Source organism: Oncorhynchus mykiss, chromosome 24 (assembly GCF_057628025.1).
Source record: "Oncorhynchus mykiss isolate SJ-2025 chromosome 24, ASM5762802v1, whole genome shotgun sequence".
Taxonomy (NCBI): Eukaryota; Metazoa; Chordata; class Actinopteri; order Salmoniformes; family Salmonidae; genus Oncorhynchus; species Oncorhynchus mykiss.
Window position 1 is genome coordinate 31,191,971 of NC_143045.1, and position 17,791 is coordinate 31,209,761.

A 17,791-nucleotide genomic window follows, 5' to 3' on the forward strand; every position below is an offset into this window, starting at 1 on the left:
TTAGGTCTACTATGTCATTGATTTAGTACTAAAATACCTATTTAAATCTCTTTTGATAATGCATTCTGTAGACTCCGATCAGCGATCATAGCTCCCGAGTGGCGAAGCGGTCTAAGGAACTGCATCTCAGTGCAAGAGGCGTCACTACAGTCCCTGGCTCGAATCCAGGCTGTTTCACATCCGACCGTGATTGGGAGTCTTATTAGGGCGGCGCACAATTGGCCCAGCGTGGTTCGGGCTTGGAAGTCATTGTAAATAAGATTTTTGTTCTTAACTGACTTGGCTAGTAAAATAAAGGTTACAACTTTAAAAAAAAAAATCATAATAATCATAAGATGGTTGAGTCAGAGATCCATCCGTACGAGGCAACACATTGACAAATTCGTGATGTACGCCCCCCAACACCAAACCGTCTGTCACAACTCTGCACAACACCGCAGCATCAGCATCTGCTGGGAATCCAGATAAACGACCCATCTCCGCCTTCATAAATGATTGTGTAAATATGTAACAATAACGAGAATATATTTGATCGAAGGACACATACAGCAGAAGTAAGTAGATTTGGTAGCTAATGGTGCACATGTTGAATTGCTGTTCTTTGTGCTCGTGTACCAATTATGGCCATATTATTATGGGTTGATGGCGGATGATGCATGTTATTTCAGATGGTCACCTAGCTAGCAAGGAGGCTAACGAAGCCTCCTAGCTTGCCTTTTAGTTTATTTAACGTTAGCTTGAACCACAGCTGGTATGTTAAATTAGCAACAATGCAGTATCTAACTCTTGACATGGTCATGTCATTTACATTGTTATTGATTGCTTGCTAAATTAGTAACTAGTGAGACAGCTAGAGAGGCCTAGCCAACTAATATTAGCTAGTAAGTTAGCCAGCTGTCTAGCGTAGCTATGTGTCATATCTCAATGTAGCTAGCTAATGGCGCAGTTAACATTAGCTAACGTTAGCTACCTAGCTTACTAGCTAGCTATTTTCTCATTTCGATTTAATGAGTCAACGCTAGTTAGGCCGTGTAGCGAGCTAGCTTGCTAACATTACATTTACCTTGCTAACTTACTAACGTTAACGTTACAATGTCAAACAGATGGCTAGCCAGCCAGGTCACTTGTCTCAAACTGACTCGTAACTAAACATTCGAGTGATCAGATGGGCAAAGGCATATCTTAGCTATCTATTTTCTCTCTAACCATACCCTCCTCGATTCCCTTTAGAGCTGCTGTATAGTACCATGGGTGGCCATGATGATGATGACGTATCTTATCATGTAGCCAACAACCAACATCAAGATGAAGTGCTGAAAAACAAATTGAATGACAGCGGCCTTTGGAGTGACCAAGAATCCACAGACGGCAACAATGCTAAGTGGGTCAAGGAGGGCAAGAACCAACTGAGGAAAGTAGCCGAGAAACATCAGGACCAGGACCAGAATGGGAACCAGGAGGACTTCTCTCCTCATAACACCAACGAGGAGAAGGAGGAGCAGCAGAGGAACGAGGAGCAGACCAAATCTCCCAAGACCGCCAAGACCCTGGGCCTGAAGGAAGAAGAGCCCAATACCATCCTGAAAGAGCCACTACTCATCAACACCCTGGTGTCTGCAGAGGATAAAGATGATGAAGATGAAGAAGACGACAAAGAGAAGGAAGATTCATCTGAGGCAGATGAAGAGGCCGGCAGTCTTATAGAGGAAGAGAGGGAGTCCGAGCAGAGGGATGCAGAGGCTGAAAGAGAGGGAAGTGGGGTGGCTAGAAATCCCTGTCTGCTGTTCTCTAATGTGAATGGAACACCAAGTGATGAAGAAACCAACTGGTCAGCACTGTCTCAGGAAAGCACTGTTGAAAGTTCTCCAAATGAAAACAAAGGTATGGGCGTGTTTGTTGAAATCAGCTGTGTGACTGTTTTGTTGGAACAACAATAATGATTATTGTCTAGTCTAACATAACAAGTGCTTCTCAGGTTGCAAGCAACGTTAAGACACCTCATTCTAACCCTCCCCTTCTCTCAACACAGAGTCCTTCTGGGACTCGGAGGCCTTTGAGGCGGACACAGACCTGCCCTCTGGGTGGATGCGGGTTCGAGACACTTCAGGTACCTATTATTGGCACATCCCTACTGGCACTACTCAGTGGGAGCCTCCCTCACCTCTGGACAAGGTGGGAGACTCCATGATGTCCTCCAGTATGTCCCTGGAGACAACACCCTGTGAGGAAGAGCCAGAGGTGAGATCTAACCCATAGGCCTTAGGGATGATGTGTTTATTTTGCAAATGTATACATAAACTGATATCACATTTACATAAGTATTCAGACCTTTTACTCAGTACTTTGTTGAAGCACCTTTGGCAGCGATTACAGTCTTGAGTCTTGAGTATGCCGCTCCAAGCTTGGCACACCTGTATTTGGGGAGTTTCTCCCATTCATCTCTGCAGATCCTCTCAAGCTCTGTCAGGTTGGATGGGGAGAGTCGCTACACAGCTATTTTCAGGTCTCTCCAGAGATGTTCGATTGGGTTTAAGTCCGGGCTCTGGCTGGGCCACGCAAGGACATTCAGAGACTTGTCCAGGAAGCAACTGCTGCGTTGTCTTGGTTGTGTGCTTAGGGTTGTTGTCCTGTCCGAAGGTGAACCTTCCCCCACAGTCTGAGGTCCTGAGCACTCTGAAGCAGGTTTTCATCAAGGATCTCTCAGTACTTTACTCAGTTCATCTTTCCCTCAATCCTGACTAGTCTCCCAGTCTCTGGTGCTGAATAACATCCCCACAGCATGATGCTGCTACCATCATGCTTCACCGTAGGGATGTTGCCAGGTTTCCTCCAGATGTGATGCTTGGTATTCAAGCCAAAGAGTTCAATCTTGGTTTCGTCAGACAGGAGAATCTTGTTTCTCATGGTCTGAGGTTCCTTTAGGTGCCTTTTGGCAAACTCCAAGTGGGCTGTGACGTGCCTTTTACTGAGGAGTGGCTTCCGTCTGGCCACTCTACCATGAAGTGGAGTGCTGCAGAGATGGTTGTCCTTCTGGAAGGTATCCCATCTCCACAGAGGAACTCTGGAGCTCTGTCAGTGACCATCGGTTTCTTCGGTGACCTCCCTGACCAAGGCCCTTCTCCCCCTATTGCTAAGTTTTGCTGGGCGGCCAGCTCTAGAAAGATTCTTGGTGGTTCCAGACTTTTTCTGTTTTAAGAATGATGGAGGCCACTGTGCTTTTGGGGACTTTCAATGCTGCAGACATTTTTTGGTACCCTTCCCCAGATCTGTGTCTCGTCACAATCCTGTCTCGGAGCTATATGGACAATTCCTTCAACCTCATGGCTTGGTTTTTGCTCTGACATGCACTGTCAACTGTAGGACCTTATGTTGTCAGGTGTGTGCCTTTCCAAATCATGTCAAATCAATTGAATTTACCACAGGTGGACTCCAATCAAGTTGTAGAAACATCTCAAGGATGATCGATGAAAACAGGATAGATCTGAGCTCAATTTCGAGTATCATAGCGAAGGGCCTGAATACTTATGTAAATAAGGTATTTCTGTTTTCTATTTTGTATAAATTAGCTAAAATGTCTTATGGGGTATTGTGTGTAGATCGATAAAGAAACATTTAATCAATTTTAGAATAAGGCTGTAACGTAACAAAATGTGGAAAAGTGGAGGGGTCTAAATCCTTTCCGAATGTATTGTATATGTTCTGAGAAGACTTGATCTATGCTCTCCCAATTAAGACTATTTGGAGAAAAATGTCATGTTTTTGTCTGACTACTAGGAAACATGGGGGGACCTCTCTAACCCAGATGAAGGGACTAGTGATGGAGAGCTGTGGAAGGTAAGGGACAGCATGAATATTAATAAATACGAATGAGAATCAGGACATGGTCAGGTCATGTGTATGGAAAGTGTTTTTTATGTCTCCGATTATTCATTGGAAAACATCATTTGAAACATACTCAATGTAAACCCTCCCAACAGATAAATCATTGTTATGTGGGAAATAGTAGACATGGAAGCAAAAGCACTTGACATTTCATCGCTTCAACCGTCAATATTTCAGTTTTAGAAACAGAGTTTAGAAAGCAGCACATTAGGATTTTGATCAACTTGGTGTTGATGAATTGACTAATTCATTGTCTTCTTGGTGATTGCAGGAGGGAGAGGTGGCATCTGACCAGAGCCTGAAGGAGTTTGAAGGGGCAACCCTGCGCTATGCATCCATCAACCTTAAGTAAGTCATGTGCTAGTGCGTTATGTGATAAGCCATCTCATTCTCAGCCAAAACACTCTTAAACCCTCCTCTCTCTCTTGTTATTTCTCAAATGATAATGGACTGATAACTGTCTTATAGCTGTTCCCAATACGAGGAAGAGGAGAAACTTGATCCCCATGGCACTGACCTGGAGGCTAAGGTAAATTTGAAAATCACATTTACTCTCACTAAAACGTTGAGGCAGGAAGACTAGTCATCTGTCTGTCCCTTCCCTGTTAACGTACAACTACTCTTCCCTTTCCTAATTGGACTGCGTTTGTCGGTTTATCTCTCTCCCTCTCTCTGGCCCGTCCTGTGTTCTCTCCGGCCTCTATTTGCTATGGTAGTATTTTGCCGTGCGCTCTCTGGGCTGGGTGGAGATGTCTGAAGAGGACATGGCACCGGGAAAGAGCAGCGTGGCTGTCAACAACTGCATTAGACAGCTGTCCTACCATAAACACAACCTCCACGACACTGCTGGCATCTGGGGAGAGGTGAGTCTGAGGAGCAGGGCCACAGGAAGGGACTGTCTGGGGGAAGAGCCTAGTGATGGGGTTGATGTTTGGGCGAAGACCCTCTGTTTACCTTGCTTTGTCTTTTTTTTTACCCAGCAACTGAAGCAATTACCTCTCACATTGACTGCTATTCCCTGCAACTGCTCTGTGTTGAATAATGTTGAATATCAGAGTAATTATAATCGTCCATATGGACCACTGCTTGGGAATGTCTCTTCATCTAAACCAGGATCAAGTCTAACAGTTGTTTGCTAGAGTATTATTAGTTGTAGCACAGATGGGCACATTGAAATGTCATTTGATAGATTGCTATGTCATTCAATTTGCTGTGCATGGTGGTGCTTCAGGAGGATCGTGATATGTTGTGTTACCAGGGTAAGGACATGCTGATGGTCCTGCAGAATGACACTATGAATCTGATCGACCCACTGGGACAGACTCTGCTGCACTCGCAGCCCATCGCCAGCATCCGCGTGTGGGGCGTGGGCCGAGACAATGGCAGGTCAGTGTCCATCAGAACAACCAGACGCTGTTTGGCACCACATCTGCACTACTGTGGCAGTCAGTTAAGTGGTGTAGCTACTTTTACAGGAACAGAAAATGCTGTTTTAACTCTTTAGAAATTGTACTATTTTATATAGTTTTTATTTAGTGCTTTTTGTTAGTTAATTGTCTATCTAGTCTCAGCAGTCACCTTACTATTACTTCATGACCATCCACACCTAATTAAGATGGCACTGGGAACTACACAATAGCTGGTCATTTGTTCCATTTTCTTAAAGGTTCAGAAATAAAAATGTGATTCACATTTAAAAAACTTTTTTCTACACATTTTCAAACGGTCCATTTCTATTTTCCAACAGGGCTATACATTTGGATGATTTTTTATTTTTTTGCCTGAGTTGCCTCATTTCACTGTAAAAATGTTTTTAACCATCTAGTGTTGAGCGAAATAACACAATGTCAAATACAAGCAGCCTAGTCAAATAATTGACATCCATTCACATGAACTGTTAAATCTCTCGCAGGATTTCCACTAATGGTCTGTATGTAGCCAAACGTAGCTGCTGCTCATGTTGGTATCTGTACTGATGGTGCAAAAGCCATGACAGGGAGACATAGTGGAGTGGTAATGTGCTTGCAAGCAGTTGCTCCCGACACCACTTGGGTACCATGCAAATCAAATTTTATTTGTCACATACACATGGTTAGCAGATGTTAATGTGAGTGTAGCGAAATGCTTGTGCTTCTAGTTGCGACAATGCAGTAATATCCAACGAGTAATCTAACCTAACAATTTCACAACAACTACCTTATACACACAAGTGTAAAGGAATGAATAAGAATATGTACATAAAAAAAAAAATATGATTGAGTGATGGTATAGAGTGGATGGTATAGAGTACAGTATATACATATGAGATGAGTTATGTAGGGTATTTAAACATATAAAAGTGGTGTTGTTAAAGTGGCTAGTGATACATTTATTACATCCATTTTTCCATTATTAAAGTGGCTGGAGTTGAGTCAGTAAAAGTCGCAGCAGCCACTCAATGTTAGTGGTGGCTGTTTAACAGTCTGATGGCCTTGAGATAGAAGCTGTTTTTCAGTCTCTCTGTCCCTGCTTTGATGCACCTATACTGACCTCGCCTTCTGGATGATAGCGGGGTGAACAGGCAGTGGCTCGGGTGGTTGTTGTCCTTGATGATCTTTATGGCCTTCCTGTGACATCGGGAGGTGTAGGTGTCCTGGAAGGCAGGTAGTTTGCCCCCGGTGATGCGTTGTGCAGACCTCACTACCCTCTGGAGAGCCTTACGGTTGTGGGCGTAGTAGTTGCCGTACCAGGCGGTGATAAAGCCCGACATGATGCTCTCGATTGTGCATCTGTAGAAGTTTGTGCTGCTGCGCCTTCTTCACCACGCTGTTTGTGTGGTTGGACCATTTCAGTTTGTCTGTGATGTGTAAGCCGAGGAACTTAAAACGTTCTACCCTCTCCACGACTGTCCCGTCAATGTGGATAGGGGGGTGCTTGCTCTGCTGTTTCCTGAAGTCCACGATCATCTCCTTTGTTTTGTTGACGTTGAGTGTGAGGTTATTTTCCTGACACCACACTCCGAGGGCCCTCACCTCCTCCCTGTAGGCCGTCTCGTCGAGGTTCTTGCTGCCAAGGGAATGCCTGACACCACACTCCGAGGGCCCTCACCTCCTCCCTGTAGGCCGTCTCGTTGAGAGGTTATTGCTGCTAAGGGAATGCCTGACACCACACTCCGAGGGCCCTCACCTCCTCCCTGTAGGCCGTCTTGTCGAGGTTCTTGCTGCCAAGGGAATGCCTGACACCACACTCCGAGGGCCCTCACCTCCTCCCTGTAGGCCGTCTCGTCGAGGTTCTTGCTGCCAAGGGAATGCCTGACACCACACTCCGAGGGCCCTCACCTCCTCCCTGTAGGCCGTCTCGTCGAGAGGTTCTTGCTGCCAAGGGAATGCCTGACGGCTTGGACACTACAGTGAAAATGGTTAACTTTGTTAAAACAAGGCCCCTGAACTCTTGTGTATTTTCTGCATTATGCAATGATATGGACAGCGACCATGTAACACCTTTACAACATACAGAAGTGTGCTGGTTATCAAGGGGCAAAGAACAGTTTTTTTTTTAATCGAGAGACGAGCTTAAACTTTTCTTTACTGACCATAATTTTCACTTGTCTGACCGGTTGCATGATGACAAGTTTCTCACACGACTGGCCTATCTGGGTGATGTTTTTTCCCACCTGAATGATCTGAATCTAGGATTACAGTGACTCTCCACAACTATATTCAATGTGAGGGACAAAATTGAGGCTTTGATTAAGAAGTTGAAGCTCTTCTCTGTCTGCATTAACAAGGACAGCACACAGGTCTTTCCATCATTATTTGCACACAAAAAATCATATGAACTCAAGCTTACGGACCATGTCAAATGTGATATAGCGAAGCACCTGAGTGGGCTGGGTGCGCAATTACGCAGGTACTTTCCCGAAACGGACGACACAAACAACTGGATTCGTTATCCCTCTCATGCCCTGCCTCCAGTCCACTTACCGATATCTGAACAAGAGAGCCTCATTGAAACAAGCGTTTCTGTGACAATTGAATTGAATCAGAAGCCACTGCCAGATTTCTGGATAGGGTTGTACTCAGAGTATCCTGCCTTGGAAAATCGCGCCGTTAAGGCACTGATGCCCTTTGTAACCACGTACCTATGTGAGAGTGGATTCTCGATCCTCACTAGCATGAAAACTAAATACAGGCTGTGTGTGGGAAATTATTTTTAAGACTGAGACTATCTGCAATACAACCCAACATTGCAGAGTTATGAGCATCCTTTCAAGCACACCCTTCTCATTAACCTGTGGTGAGTTATTCACAATTTTTGATGAACAAATAAGGTTTTATATGTAAGATGGCTAAATAAAGAGCAAAATGATTGATTATTATTTTGTTTGTGCCCTGGTCCTATAATATAAGAGCTCTTTGTCACTTCCCACGGTCCAGGTTGTGACAAACTCACACTCATTATTATGTTTACTAAATGTAGTGTGTGTGTGTGTGGCAGGCTTTCAATGATGTAAAAAAACAACATTTGAGAGTGCGCTGACCCTGGTGCTAGAGGGGGTACACAGCTGGAGGTTGAATGTTTGAAGGGGTACGGGACTATAAAAAGTTTGGGAACCACTGGTGTAGAGAATCATTGTACCATCTAAACCGCAGTGAAATATATTTTCCATAACTAAAAGTATTGTGTTTTCAGCTGTTTGAAACTGGCGTACAAAACCGAAAGTAAAAGATGCAAAAACGAAGCACGGGAAGCATAGAAATGGAGCAAATACAATATACTTGCTTTCAATCCGAATGAGATGTATAACTCTTTTCTATGTTAATTTGGTCGAATCTACCAAATAAGTTACATATTGCAACTTTAGGTATTACTAAAACATATTCGTTTTCATGCCTTAGGGTCGAGTTTTCCCATCCTAGACCTCTGAATGTGGGTCTGTTTTCCACTTATTTGCCCATTTTAAAAACTGAGTCATTTAAGGCTGCATGTACACAGACAGCCCAGTTCTGATCTTTTTTCATCTAATTGGTCATCAGATCTTTTTAGAGCTGAACTGATTAGTAAAAATACCAATTAGTTGAAAACAGGTCTGAATTGGGCTGCTTTTGTAAATGCAACCTATGAGTCCAATGGCATGCTCAAATACTGCAACCCTGAGACACCACTGCCCTCTGGTGGGTTGTCCATCGTATTGCAATTACATTTACTTTCAAGGCATTGGCATTCACTTAATATCAGATTTCCATTTTCGACTAGTGTTTTTGTAATAACTGTGATTTAACTGTCCATTATTTATTTTCATGCTGCATTTTGCTGCCCTATACAGGGAAAGGTATTGTACACATTTCTCTTTGGTCTTTATGCTCTCATGTCCCATGGTGTTTTTCCTACATATAGTTTAATTGATTGTATTGTCATATCTAACATGATTCATTGCAATAATTTTTGTGTTTTCAGTTTTTCTTGTCTGTTGCTATCATTCAATTTAGAGAAATGCATTTGGTTCATGTACCAGTATATAAATGGTGTACTTTTCTGTATTTGTTACAACAGAGACTTTGCTTATGTTGCGCGAGACAACCTGACCCAGGTACTCAAGTGTCACGTGTTCCGCTGTGACTCACCTGCCAAGAACATCGCCACCAGTCTGCATGAGATGTGTTCCAGGGTGATTCTTCTATGTCTCCTATGTCACATACACTACTGGTCCAAAGTTTTAGAACAGCTACTCATTCAAGGGTTTTTCTATATTTTTACTGTTTTCTACATTGTAGAATAATAGTGAAGACATCAAAACTATGAAATAACACATGGAATCATGTAATAACTAAAAAAGTGTATATAAAATATATTTGAGATTCTTCAAATAGCCACCCTTTGCCTTGATGACAGCTTTGCACACTCTTGGCTTTCTCTCAACCAGCTTCACCTGGAATGCTTTTTCAACAGTCTTGAAGGAGTTCCCACATATGCTGAGCACTTGTTGGCTGCTTTCCCTTCACTCTGCGGTCCGACTCATCCCAAACTATCTCAATTGGGTTGAGGTTGGGTGATTGTGGAGGCCAGATCATCTGATGCAGCACTCCATCACTCTCCTTGGTAAAATAGCCCTTACACAGCCTGGAGGTATGTTGTGTCATTGTCCTGTTGAAAAACAAAAGATAGTCCCACTAAGGCCAAACCAGATGAGATGGTGTATCGCTGCTGTGGCAGCCATGCTGGTTAAGTGTGCCTTGAATTCTAAATAAGTCACACCATAACACCACCTCCTCCATGCTTCACAGTGTGAAATACACATGCAGAGATGATCTTTTCACCCACTCTGCATCTCACAAAGACACAACGGTTGGAACCAAAAATCTCCAATTTGGATTCCAGAACAAAGGACAGATTTCCACCGGTCTAATGTCCATTGCTCGTGTTTCTTGGACCAAGCAAGTATCTTCCTCTTATTAGTGTCCTTTAGTAGTGGTTTCTTTGCAGCAATTTGACCATGAAGGCCTGATTCACGCAGTCTCCTCTGAACAGTTGATGTTGAGATGTGTCTGTTACTTGAACTCTGAAGCATTTATTTGGGCTGTAATTTCTGAGGCTGGTAACTCTAATGAACGTATCCTCTGCAGCAGAGGTAACTCTGGGTCTTCCATTCCTGTGGCGGTTCTCATGAGAGACAGGTAACTCTAATGGCATCCTCTGCAGCAGAGGTAACTCTGGGTCTTCCATTCCTGTGGCGGTCCTTATGAGAGACAGGTAACTCTAATGGCATCCTCTGCAGCAGAGGTAACTCTGGGTCTTCCTTTCCTGTGGCGGTTCTCATGAGAGACAGGTAACTAATGGCATCCTCTGCAGCAGAGATAACTCTGGGTCTTCCTTTCCTGTGGCGGTCCTTATGAGAGACAGGTAACTCTAATGAACTTATCCTCTGCAGCAGAGGTAACTCTGGGTCTTCCATTCCTGTGGCGGTCCTTATGAGAGACAGGTAACTCTAATGAACGTATCCTCTGCAGCAGAGGTATCTCTGGGTCTTCCTTTCCTGTGGCGGTCCTTATGAGAGACAGGTAACTCTAATGGCATCCTCTGCAGCAGAGGTAACTCTGGGTCTTCCATTCCTGTGGCGGTCCTCATGAGAGACAGGTAACTCTAATGGCATCCTCTGCAGCAGAGGTATCTCTGGGTCTTCCATTCCTGTGGCGGTCCTTATGAGAGACAGGTAACTCTAATGGCATCCTCTGCAGCAGAGATAACTCTGGGTCTTCCTTTCCTGTGGCGGTTCTCATGAGAGACAGGTAACTCTAATGGCATCCTCTGCAGCAGAGGTATCTCTGGGTCTTCCTTTACTGTGGCGGTCCTTATGAGAGACAGGTAACTAATGAACGTATCCTCTGCAGCAGAGGTAACTCTGGGTCTTCCTTTCCTGTGGCGGTCCTTATGAGAGACAGGTAACTCTAATGAACGTATCCTCTGCAGCAGAGGTAACTCTGGGTCTTCCTTTCCTGTGGCGGTCCTTATGAGAGACAGGTAACTCTAATGAACGTATCCTCTGCAGCAGAGGTATCTCTGGGTCTTCCTTTACTGTGGCGGTCCTTATGAGAGACAGGTAACTCTAATGAACTTATCCTCTGCAGCAGAGGTAACTCTGGGTCTTCCTTTACTGTGGCGGTCCTTATGAGAGACAGGTAACTCTAATGAACGTATCCTCTGCAGCAGAGGTATCTCTGGGTCTTCCTTTACTGTGGCGGTCCTTATGAGAGACAGGTAACTCTAATGAACTTATCCTCTGCAGCAGAGGTAACTCTGGGTCTTCCTTTCCTGTGGCGGTCCTTATGAGAGACAGGTAACTCTAATGAACGTATCCTCTGCAGCAGAGGTAACTCTGGGTCTTCCTTTCCTGTGGCGGTCCTTATGAGAGACAGGTAACTCTAATGAACGTATCCTCTGCAGCAGAGGTATCTCTGGGTCTTCCTTTACTGTGGCGGTCCTCTGAGAGACAGGTAACTCTAATGGCATCCTCTGCAGCAGAGATAACTCTGGGTCTTCCTTTACTGTGGCGGTCCTCATGAGAGCCAGTTTCATCATAACGCATGATGGTTTTTGCGACTGCACTTGAAGAAACTTTTTCAAAGTTCTTGAAATATTCCAGATTGACTGACCTTCATGTCTTAAAGTAATGGCCTGTTGTTTCTCTTTGCTTATTTGAGGTTTTCTTGCCATAATATGGGCTTGGTCTTTTACCAAATAGGGGTGGTATATGGAAGAAAGCTCTACCTAACCACAACACAACTGATTGTCTCAAACGCATTAAGAAGGAAAGAAATTCTACAAATGAACTTTGAACAAGGCACACCTTTTAATTGAAATGCATTCCAGGTGACTACCTTATGAAGCTGGTTTAGAGAATGCCAAGAGTGTGCAAAGCTGTCATCAAGGCAAAGGGTGGCCATTCGAAGAATCTGAAATATAAAATATATTTTGATTTAACACTTTTGGTTACTATATGATTCCATATGTGTTATTTCATAGTTTTGATGTCTTCATTACTATTCTACAATGTAGAAAATAGTACAAATATGTCTTTCTTTCTTTCTCTGTACATTCAGATAATGACAGAGAGGAAGCTATCCAAGCCATTTCTGAGCAGGTACAATTATGACCAGTGCAAACCCATGGAGATTCCTGCTCAAGGTAACCCCTGTGATAGGGTTATAGAGTTAATTTTATAACAGACGTACAACACTAGACACTAACTCCCTTCACATTTTCTTCCTCTGCAGAGTTTCCCGTTCCAAAAAATGAGAATTTCCAACGTTTCCTTGTGTATTACCTTGGTAACGTACCTGTGTCCAAGCCTGTAGGTAAGGGACGCATGGGTAAGAAAATATTTTATTTACTTCGTTGTTAGGTAAATACACTATATATACAAAAGTATGTGGACACTACTTCAAATTAGTGGATTCCAGCCACACCCGTTGCTGATAGGTGTATAAAATCGAGCACACAGCCATGCAATCTCCATACTCAAACATTGGCAGTAGAATGGCCTTACTGAAGAGCTCCGTGACTTTCAACGTAGCACCAACATAGAATTTGTCAAATTTCTGCCCTGTTACAGCTGCCCCGGTCAACTGTAAGTGCTTTTATTTTGAAGTGGAAACGTCTAGGAGCAACAACGGCTCAGTCGCGACGTGGTAGGCCACACAAGCTCACAGAACATGGCTGCCAAGTGCTGAAAGCGCATAAAAATCATCTGTCCTTTGTTGCAACACTCACCACTGAGTTCCAAACTGCCTCTGGAAGCAATGTCAGCACAATAACTGTCAGTCGGGAGCTTCATGAAATGGGTTTTCATGACCGAGCAGCCGCACACCATCCTATGATCACCATACTCAATGCCAAACGTCGGCTGGAGTGGTGTAAAGCTCGCCGCCATTGGACTCTGGAGCAGTGGAATCGCATTTTCTTGAGTGATGAATCACGCTTCACCATCTGGCGGTCTGACAGGCGAATCTGGGTTTGGCGAATGCCAGGGGAACGCTACCTGCTCCAAATGCATAGTGCCACCTGTAAAGTTTGGTGGAGGAGGAATAATGTTTTTCATGGTTCAGGCTCCTTAGTTCCAGTGAAGATAAATCTTAATGCTACAGCATACAATGACATTCTAAACAATTCTGTGCTTCCAACTTTGTGGCAACAGTTTGGGGAAGGCCCTTACCTGTTTCAACATGACAATGCCCTGTGCACAAAGCGAGGACCATACAGAAATGGTTTGTCGAGATCATTGTGGAAGAACTTGGCTGACCTGCACAGAGCCCTGACCTCAACCCCATCAAACACCTTTGGGATGAATTGGAACGCAGACTCTCTAAGCCAGGCCTAATCGCCCAACATCAGTGCCCGACCTCACTAATGCTCTTGAGGCTGAATAGAAGCAAGTCCCTGCAGCAATTTTCCAACATCTAGTGGAAAGCCTTCCCAGAAGAGTGGAGGCTGTTATAGCAGCAATGTTCCACAGTCTAGTGGAAAGCCTTCCCAGAAGAATGGAGGCTGTTATAGCATCAAAGGGGAGGACCAATTCCATATTAATGTCCATGATTTTGGAATAAGATGTTCGATGAGCAGGTGTCCACATACTTTTGGTCATTTCTATCTGTGCAGTAAAACATCTGGCAGTGCTCTGTGTGGGACTGTGTTTTGCTTCACTGCATACATGGCTCCTCCCATGCAGTTTACCTTGAGGATACTGTTAACAGTAGAATGTTCTCGTCTCCTAGGTGTGGACACAATCAATGATGCTTTGGCGTCTGCAATGAACAGCACAAGGAAGCAGGATTGGACCCCCGTCTCTGTCAACGTGGCCCCTGCCACTCTCACCATCCTCACCAGAGAGGTAGTTACTAATTAACCCATCCACACCGCCATCTCCGTTACACAGAGTATTAGTAGGGGTCATGTCAGAATGGCTCTCTCCTGACCATGCTGTGTCCTCTGTCCTCCCCAGACTGAGGAGGTGATGTCAGAGTGCCGGGTGCGGTTCCTGTCTTTCATGGGTGTGGGGAAGGACGTCCACACCTTTGCCTTCATCATGGCCGAGGGCCCCGGGGACTTCATCTGTCACATGTTCTGGTGTGAGCCCAACGCTGCCAGCCTGAGTGAGGCGGTGCAGGCCGCCTGCATGGTGGGTCACCAGACTGAACAGTAGACTCCATTATGGATTATTAAGTGGTCTAGAGAGACTGGATGATATGTTGTCTATAATATAGAACATTTCATGAATGCCTGTCAATGTTTCCTTGAATAGTATTGATGAGTTTTAGTGTCTTTACTGATGGAGTCCTGTTGTATGTCTGTGTTCTGTCCTCAGCTGCGCTACCAGAAGTGTCTGGACGCGAGGCCTCCCAGCCTGGGCTCCTGCCTGCCCACTCCCCCTGCTGACTCCGTGGCCCGCCGGGTCAGGATCGGGGTCCAGAGTCTGCTGGGAAGCTTCAAGCAGTACAGGTCAGGGTCCCAGTCCCCCTGAGCAGAAGAGAGAAGATCTCCCCCCCAGTAACACTAACCCATCACAGCAGCTCCAGCTTACTCTCTCTAACTCTCATTCTCCCTTTCCTATCGGACTTGCACTCTTTTTGGCCTTCCTTAGAGAGTGTCTTGTCATTAGTGTATGGCGTTATATGTAACTGAGGAAATGCTTACTTACTAGTGATTGCAAAGTACGTTTTTCTATACATCTACTGTATAACTCTCCTTTAGCTTTGTACTCAAACTGAATGAGCCCTGACAACTACCCGTTGTTTGTTCTGTTGCTGGGATGTCATCTGTTTGTCACTATTTTTGTGTTTTAGCAGAAACCATGTCTGGCAGGAAGTGTTCGTATGACGGGATGTAAGTACATGTTTCTTCACAGTAGGAGGTTAGGACGTATTTAGGACGATTCCACACAGAAATACATCTCATTTCTTCCTCAGTGCAATTATGGTTGAGTCATGGGGCCATGCTTCTCTGAACAGTAACACCTCTTTCTACTGGTGTCTAAAGAAGGTCTTGCAATCACGGTCGGGAACCTAGTATAGTAGTCTCCTGATGTTTGTTTTCTACCATGTCAATACCCTGTACACTCCTCAGCCTTTCTACTCCTGCCCAAATGAGCTTCTTGACACTAGCCATCTTAGAGCCCAGGTAGAGTGAGTTGTAGTCTTCCGCTAAATAAGGTTAGGATCATGTGCCACGTCGTAGTGAACAACCACTGATTTCAGGGTATGCTGGAGTTGTTTCCCATACATTTTCATGAACATTTGCAAGTTCAGTGCTTGTGTGCAATAATCAAACTTTCCTGTATGTGGTATTGGTAGAATGGCTTCCATAGGCTTATATAGCAGCACACAATGTGCTGTGTTTTCTTTAATGTAGGGGCCTGGCTATATCTGACTAGTGCTTGGCCAACAAAAAGAGCCAATGGTGAAAATAGACTTCTGGTCATGGAAAAGTGACCTATAAAATACAGCATCTCAAGGCCTCGGTTTTCCATCTGTTAGTCAACCACAGCTTTTAACCACCTCCACTGAATAGTAGTGTAGGACCTCACCACACACTGCATGTTTTAATAGCTCAGAGGAATAACCAGGATCATATCTGCCTGCAGCGGTTTAGTGCTGAACTCTTAGTTATTGTAACATACTAGATGTGTGCTACTTCATGGTAAAGAGGGCTGAATTCTGTACCTGTTAAGTGTTTGTAAGGCATGTCACTAGCCTGTATCCGTGTCTATCAATATATATGCTAGCTAGTAGTAGATTAGTTGTCACTGTCAGGTCCTTTCCACTGAGTAGCTGAGAGCAGGTCAGTATCTGTCTCCCTTAGTCACCGCCCTGGGACAGGGATAACATTGAGAGGATGACTCCAGTGTTTTAGGATTCTGTTCTTCCACTTTTTGCTCTGTTTGGCCCTGGACACTCTTAAGTATTGTTTGTATACACTATCATGGACACTACTGAGGAGCAGTTGCGCATTTTTGATTATTGATTGTATTTGAGAACACAAGTCCGAGAATAGTTGTGGTTTTTATGTTTAAAAAAACAAATTAATTGTGTTTGTCAGAAGTATTTAGTGCAATAGTTATTTGACCTATAACAAAGTAAAACTTGTAAAATATAGAAACACTATCTGAAATTAGACTAGATTGTCTAGATTAATAGACTAGATTAATACTATAGTGTATTGTATAATACTATAGTGTATTGTATAATACTATAGTGTATTGTATAATACTATATAGTGTATTGTATAATACTATAGAGTGTATTGTATAATACTATAGATTGTATAATACTATAGATTGTATTGTATAATACTATAGATTGTATAATACTATAGATTGTATAATACTATAGTGCATCTTTTGTCACCGCTCACTTATCATTGTGCTCCTTTTTCTAATTCAGTTACGTTAGTACTTCCAAGGTCAACATTAAAAACAAGATGAGTGTTGGAACACTAGCTTATTAATTTATTTCACAATTTATGTAAATTAGGTGTATAAAATGTATCTGTATATAAAAGTCCCTGCACAATAAATAAATGTGAACATATCTTATTTTTGGTGTTGCATATTTTTTTGCACAATTTGCATGGTTTTGGTGTGATGTGACTGAGTGAAGCCATGTGGATTGGAGAGATTGTATTCCAAAGAGCAGTTATTAGATTAGATCTGTCTGTAAATTATGTCTCCTTTCGTAACTGGTGGCAGAACCACAGAAATCCTCATTTTTCAATCAATGGATTTTATCTGACAATTCCTGGCAATCCCATTAAAATGGAAGAGAAGCCAGGCAGGCTGTCAAGTCCTTTTCATATGTATGAAACCTGCTGACATTGGTTTTACCATATGTATTGTGAGAGGCGCAAGAATAGAGATAGATTGAGGACTCATTGTATCTGTGCCATTATAGCTTCTGTGACAGCCTCAAGGGCGCTGACCATGCGATCTCCATTTTGAGGTAGTCCATTTTCTTCACGATTGGCTGATCCCTACTGATGACTCAGTTGGACATGACTCCAACGGGTCACCAGGATGGTTTGGTTAATGAAGTTGGAAGTCCCACCCAGTTGACTACATTAAAATTACGGAAGCCCTCAATGGCGCTGCCTATGCTAATACGGACTTTTTGGCCAATAAAGGCCTCTATCATTCTCTGTGGGTGCAATTACCATGCATGAATACCATGCAGAGGTCACCCCATGTCATCTGTTTATTCATGACTGTATGCTGCCCCCTACTGGTGTGTTCAAAATGCCCAGGGACAGAGGCTAGATATAGGCTGGTTATTGTTTCCGCAGGAGATGATTTGGGGGATGAAAGGTGCACGTCAAGTGGTTCAGGCCCAGACGGGTAATGGACTCTTTGTCGATACGAGGATATTTCTCCTATTCCCTGCCAGCT

The 17,791-nt window shown here is 43.8% G+C and overlaps 1 protein-coding gene and 1 long non-coding RNA gene across 4 annotated transcripts in view; one reads left to right on the plus strand and one right to left on the minus strand.

Moving 5' to 3' along the window:
- The first annotated feature begins 166 nt into the window (after positions 1–166).
- On the plus strand, positions 167–16,945 carry LOC110503161 (amyloid beta precursor protein binding family B member 1). Of its 3 annotated transcripts, none has more exons than XM_021581511.3 (14): positions 167–554; positions 1,231–1,881; positions 2,030–2,238; positions 3,775–3,834; positions 4,154–4,230; positions 4,351–4,411; positions 4,599–4,745; positions 5,141–5,268; positions 9,415–9,529; positions 12,459–12,543; positions 12,633–12,728; positions 14,130–14,245; positions 14,357–14,533; positions 14,720–16,945. In XM_021581511.3, the coding sequence occupies exons 2-14, from the start codon at positions 1,248–1,250 to the stop codon at positions 14,873–14,875; spliced, it is 2,061 nt and encodes a 686-aa protein (XP_021437186.3). In that variant the 5' UTR covers positions 167–554; positions 1,231–1,247; the 3' UTR covers positions 14,876–16,945. The 3 variants fall into 3 exon arrangements, with proteins under 3 accessions (XP_021437186.3, XP_021437188.3, XP_090074996.1); XM_021581513.3 differs by having other exon boundaries at positions 177–554; positions 12,633–12,713; XM_090218870.1 differs by lacking the exons at positions 9,415–9,529; positions 12,459–12,543; positions 12,633–12,728; ... (1 more) ...; positions 14,357–14,533; positions 14,720–16,945 and adding an exon at positions 5,630–8,237 and having other exon boundaries at positions 177–554.
- Positions 7,096–17,791, minus strand: part of LOC149972421 (uncharacterized) — a 318,744-nt gene continuing 308,048 nt past the window's right edge. The window contains exon 3 of the long non-coding RNA XR_016491430.1: positions 7,096–7,257. This is a non-coding gene — a long non-coding RNA (uncharacterized LOC149972421). The remainder of the gene's footprint in view (positions 7,258–17,791) is intronic.

What these genes read in the sequence shown, in the direction of transcription:
- LOC110503161 (XM_021581511.3), top strand. Translation starts at nt 1,248, where the DNA reads ATGGGTGGCCATGATGATGATGACGTATCTTATCATGTAGCCAACAAC. An exon ending in CCTGTGAGGAAGAGCCAGAG is followed by an intron (nt 2,239 to 3,774) that starts GTGAGATCTAAC and finishes TCTGACTACTAG; the next exon opens with GAAACATGGGGGGACCTCTC. An exon ending in TGCATGAGATGTGTTCCAGG is followed by an intron (nt 9,530 to 12,458) that starts GTGATTCTTCTA and finishes CTGTACATTCAG; the next exon opens with ATAATGACAGAGAGGAAGCT.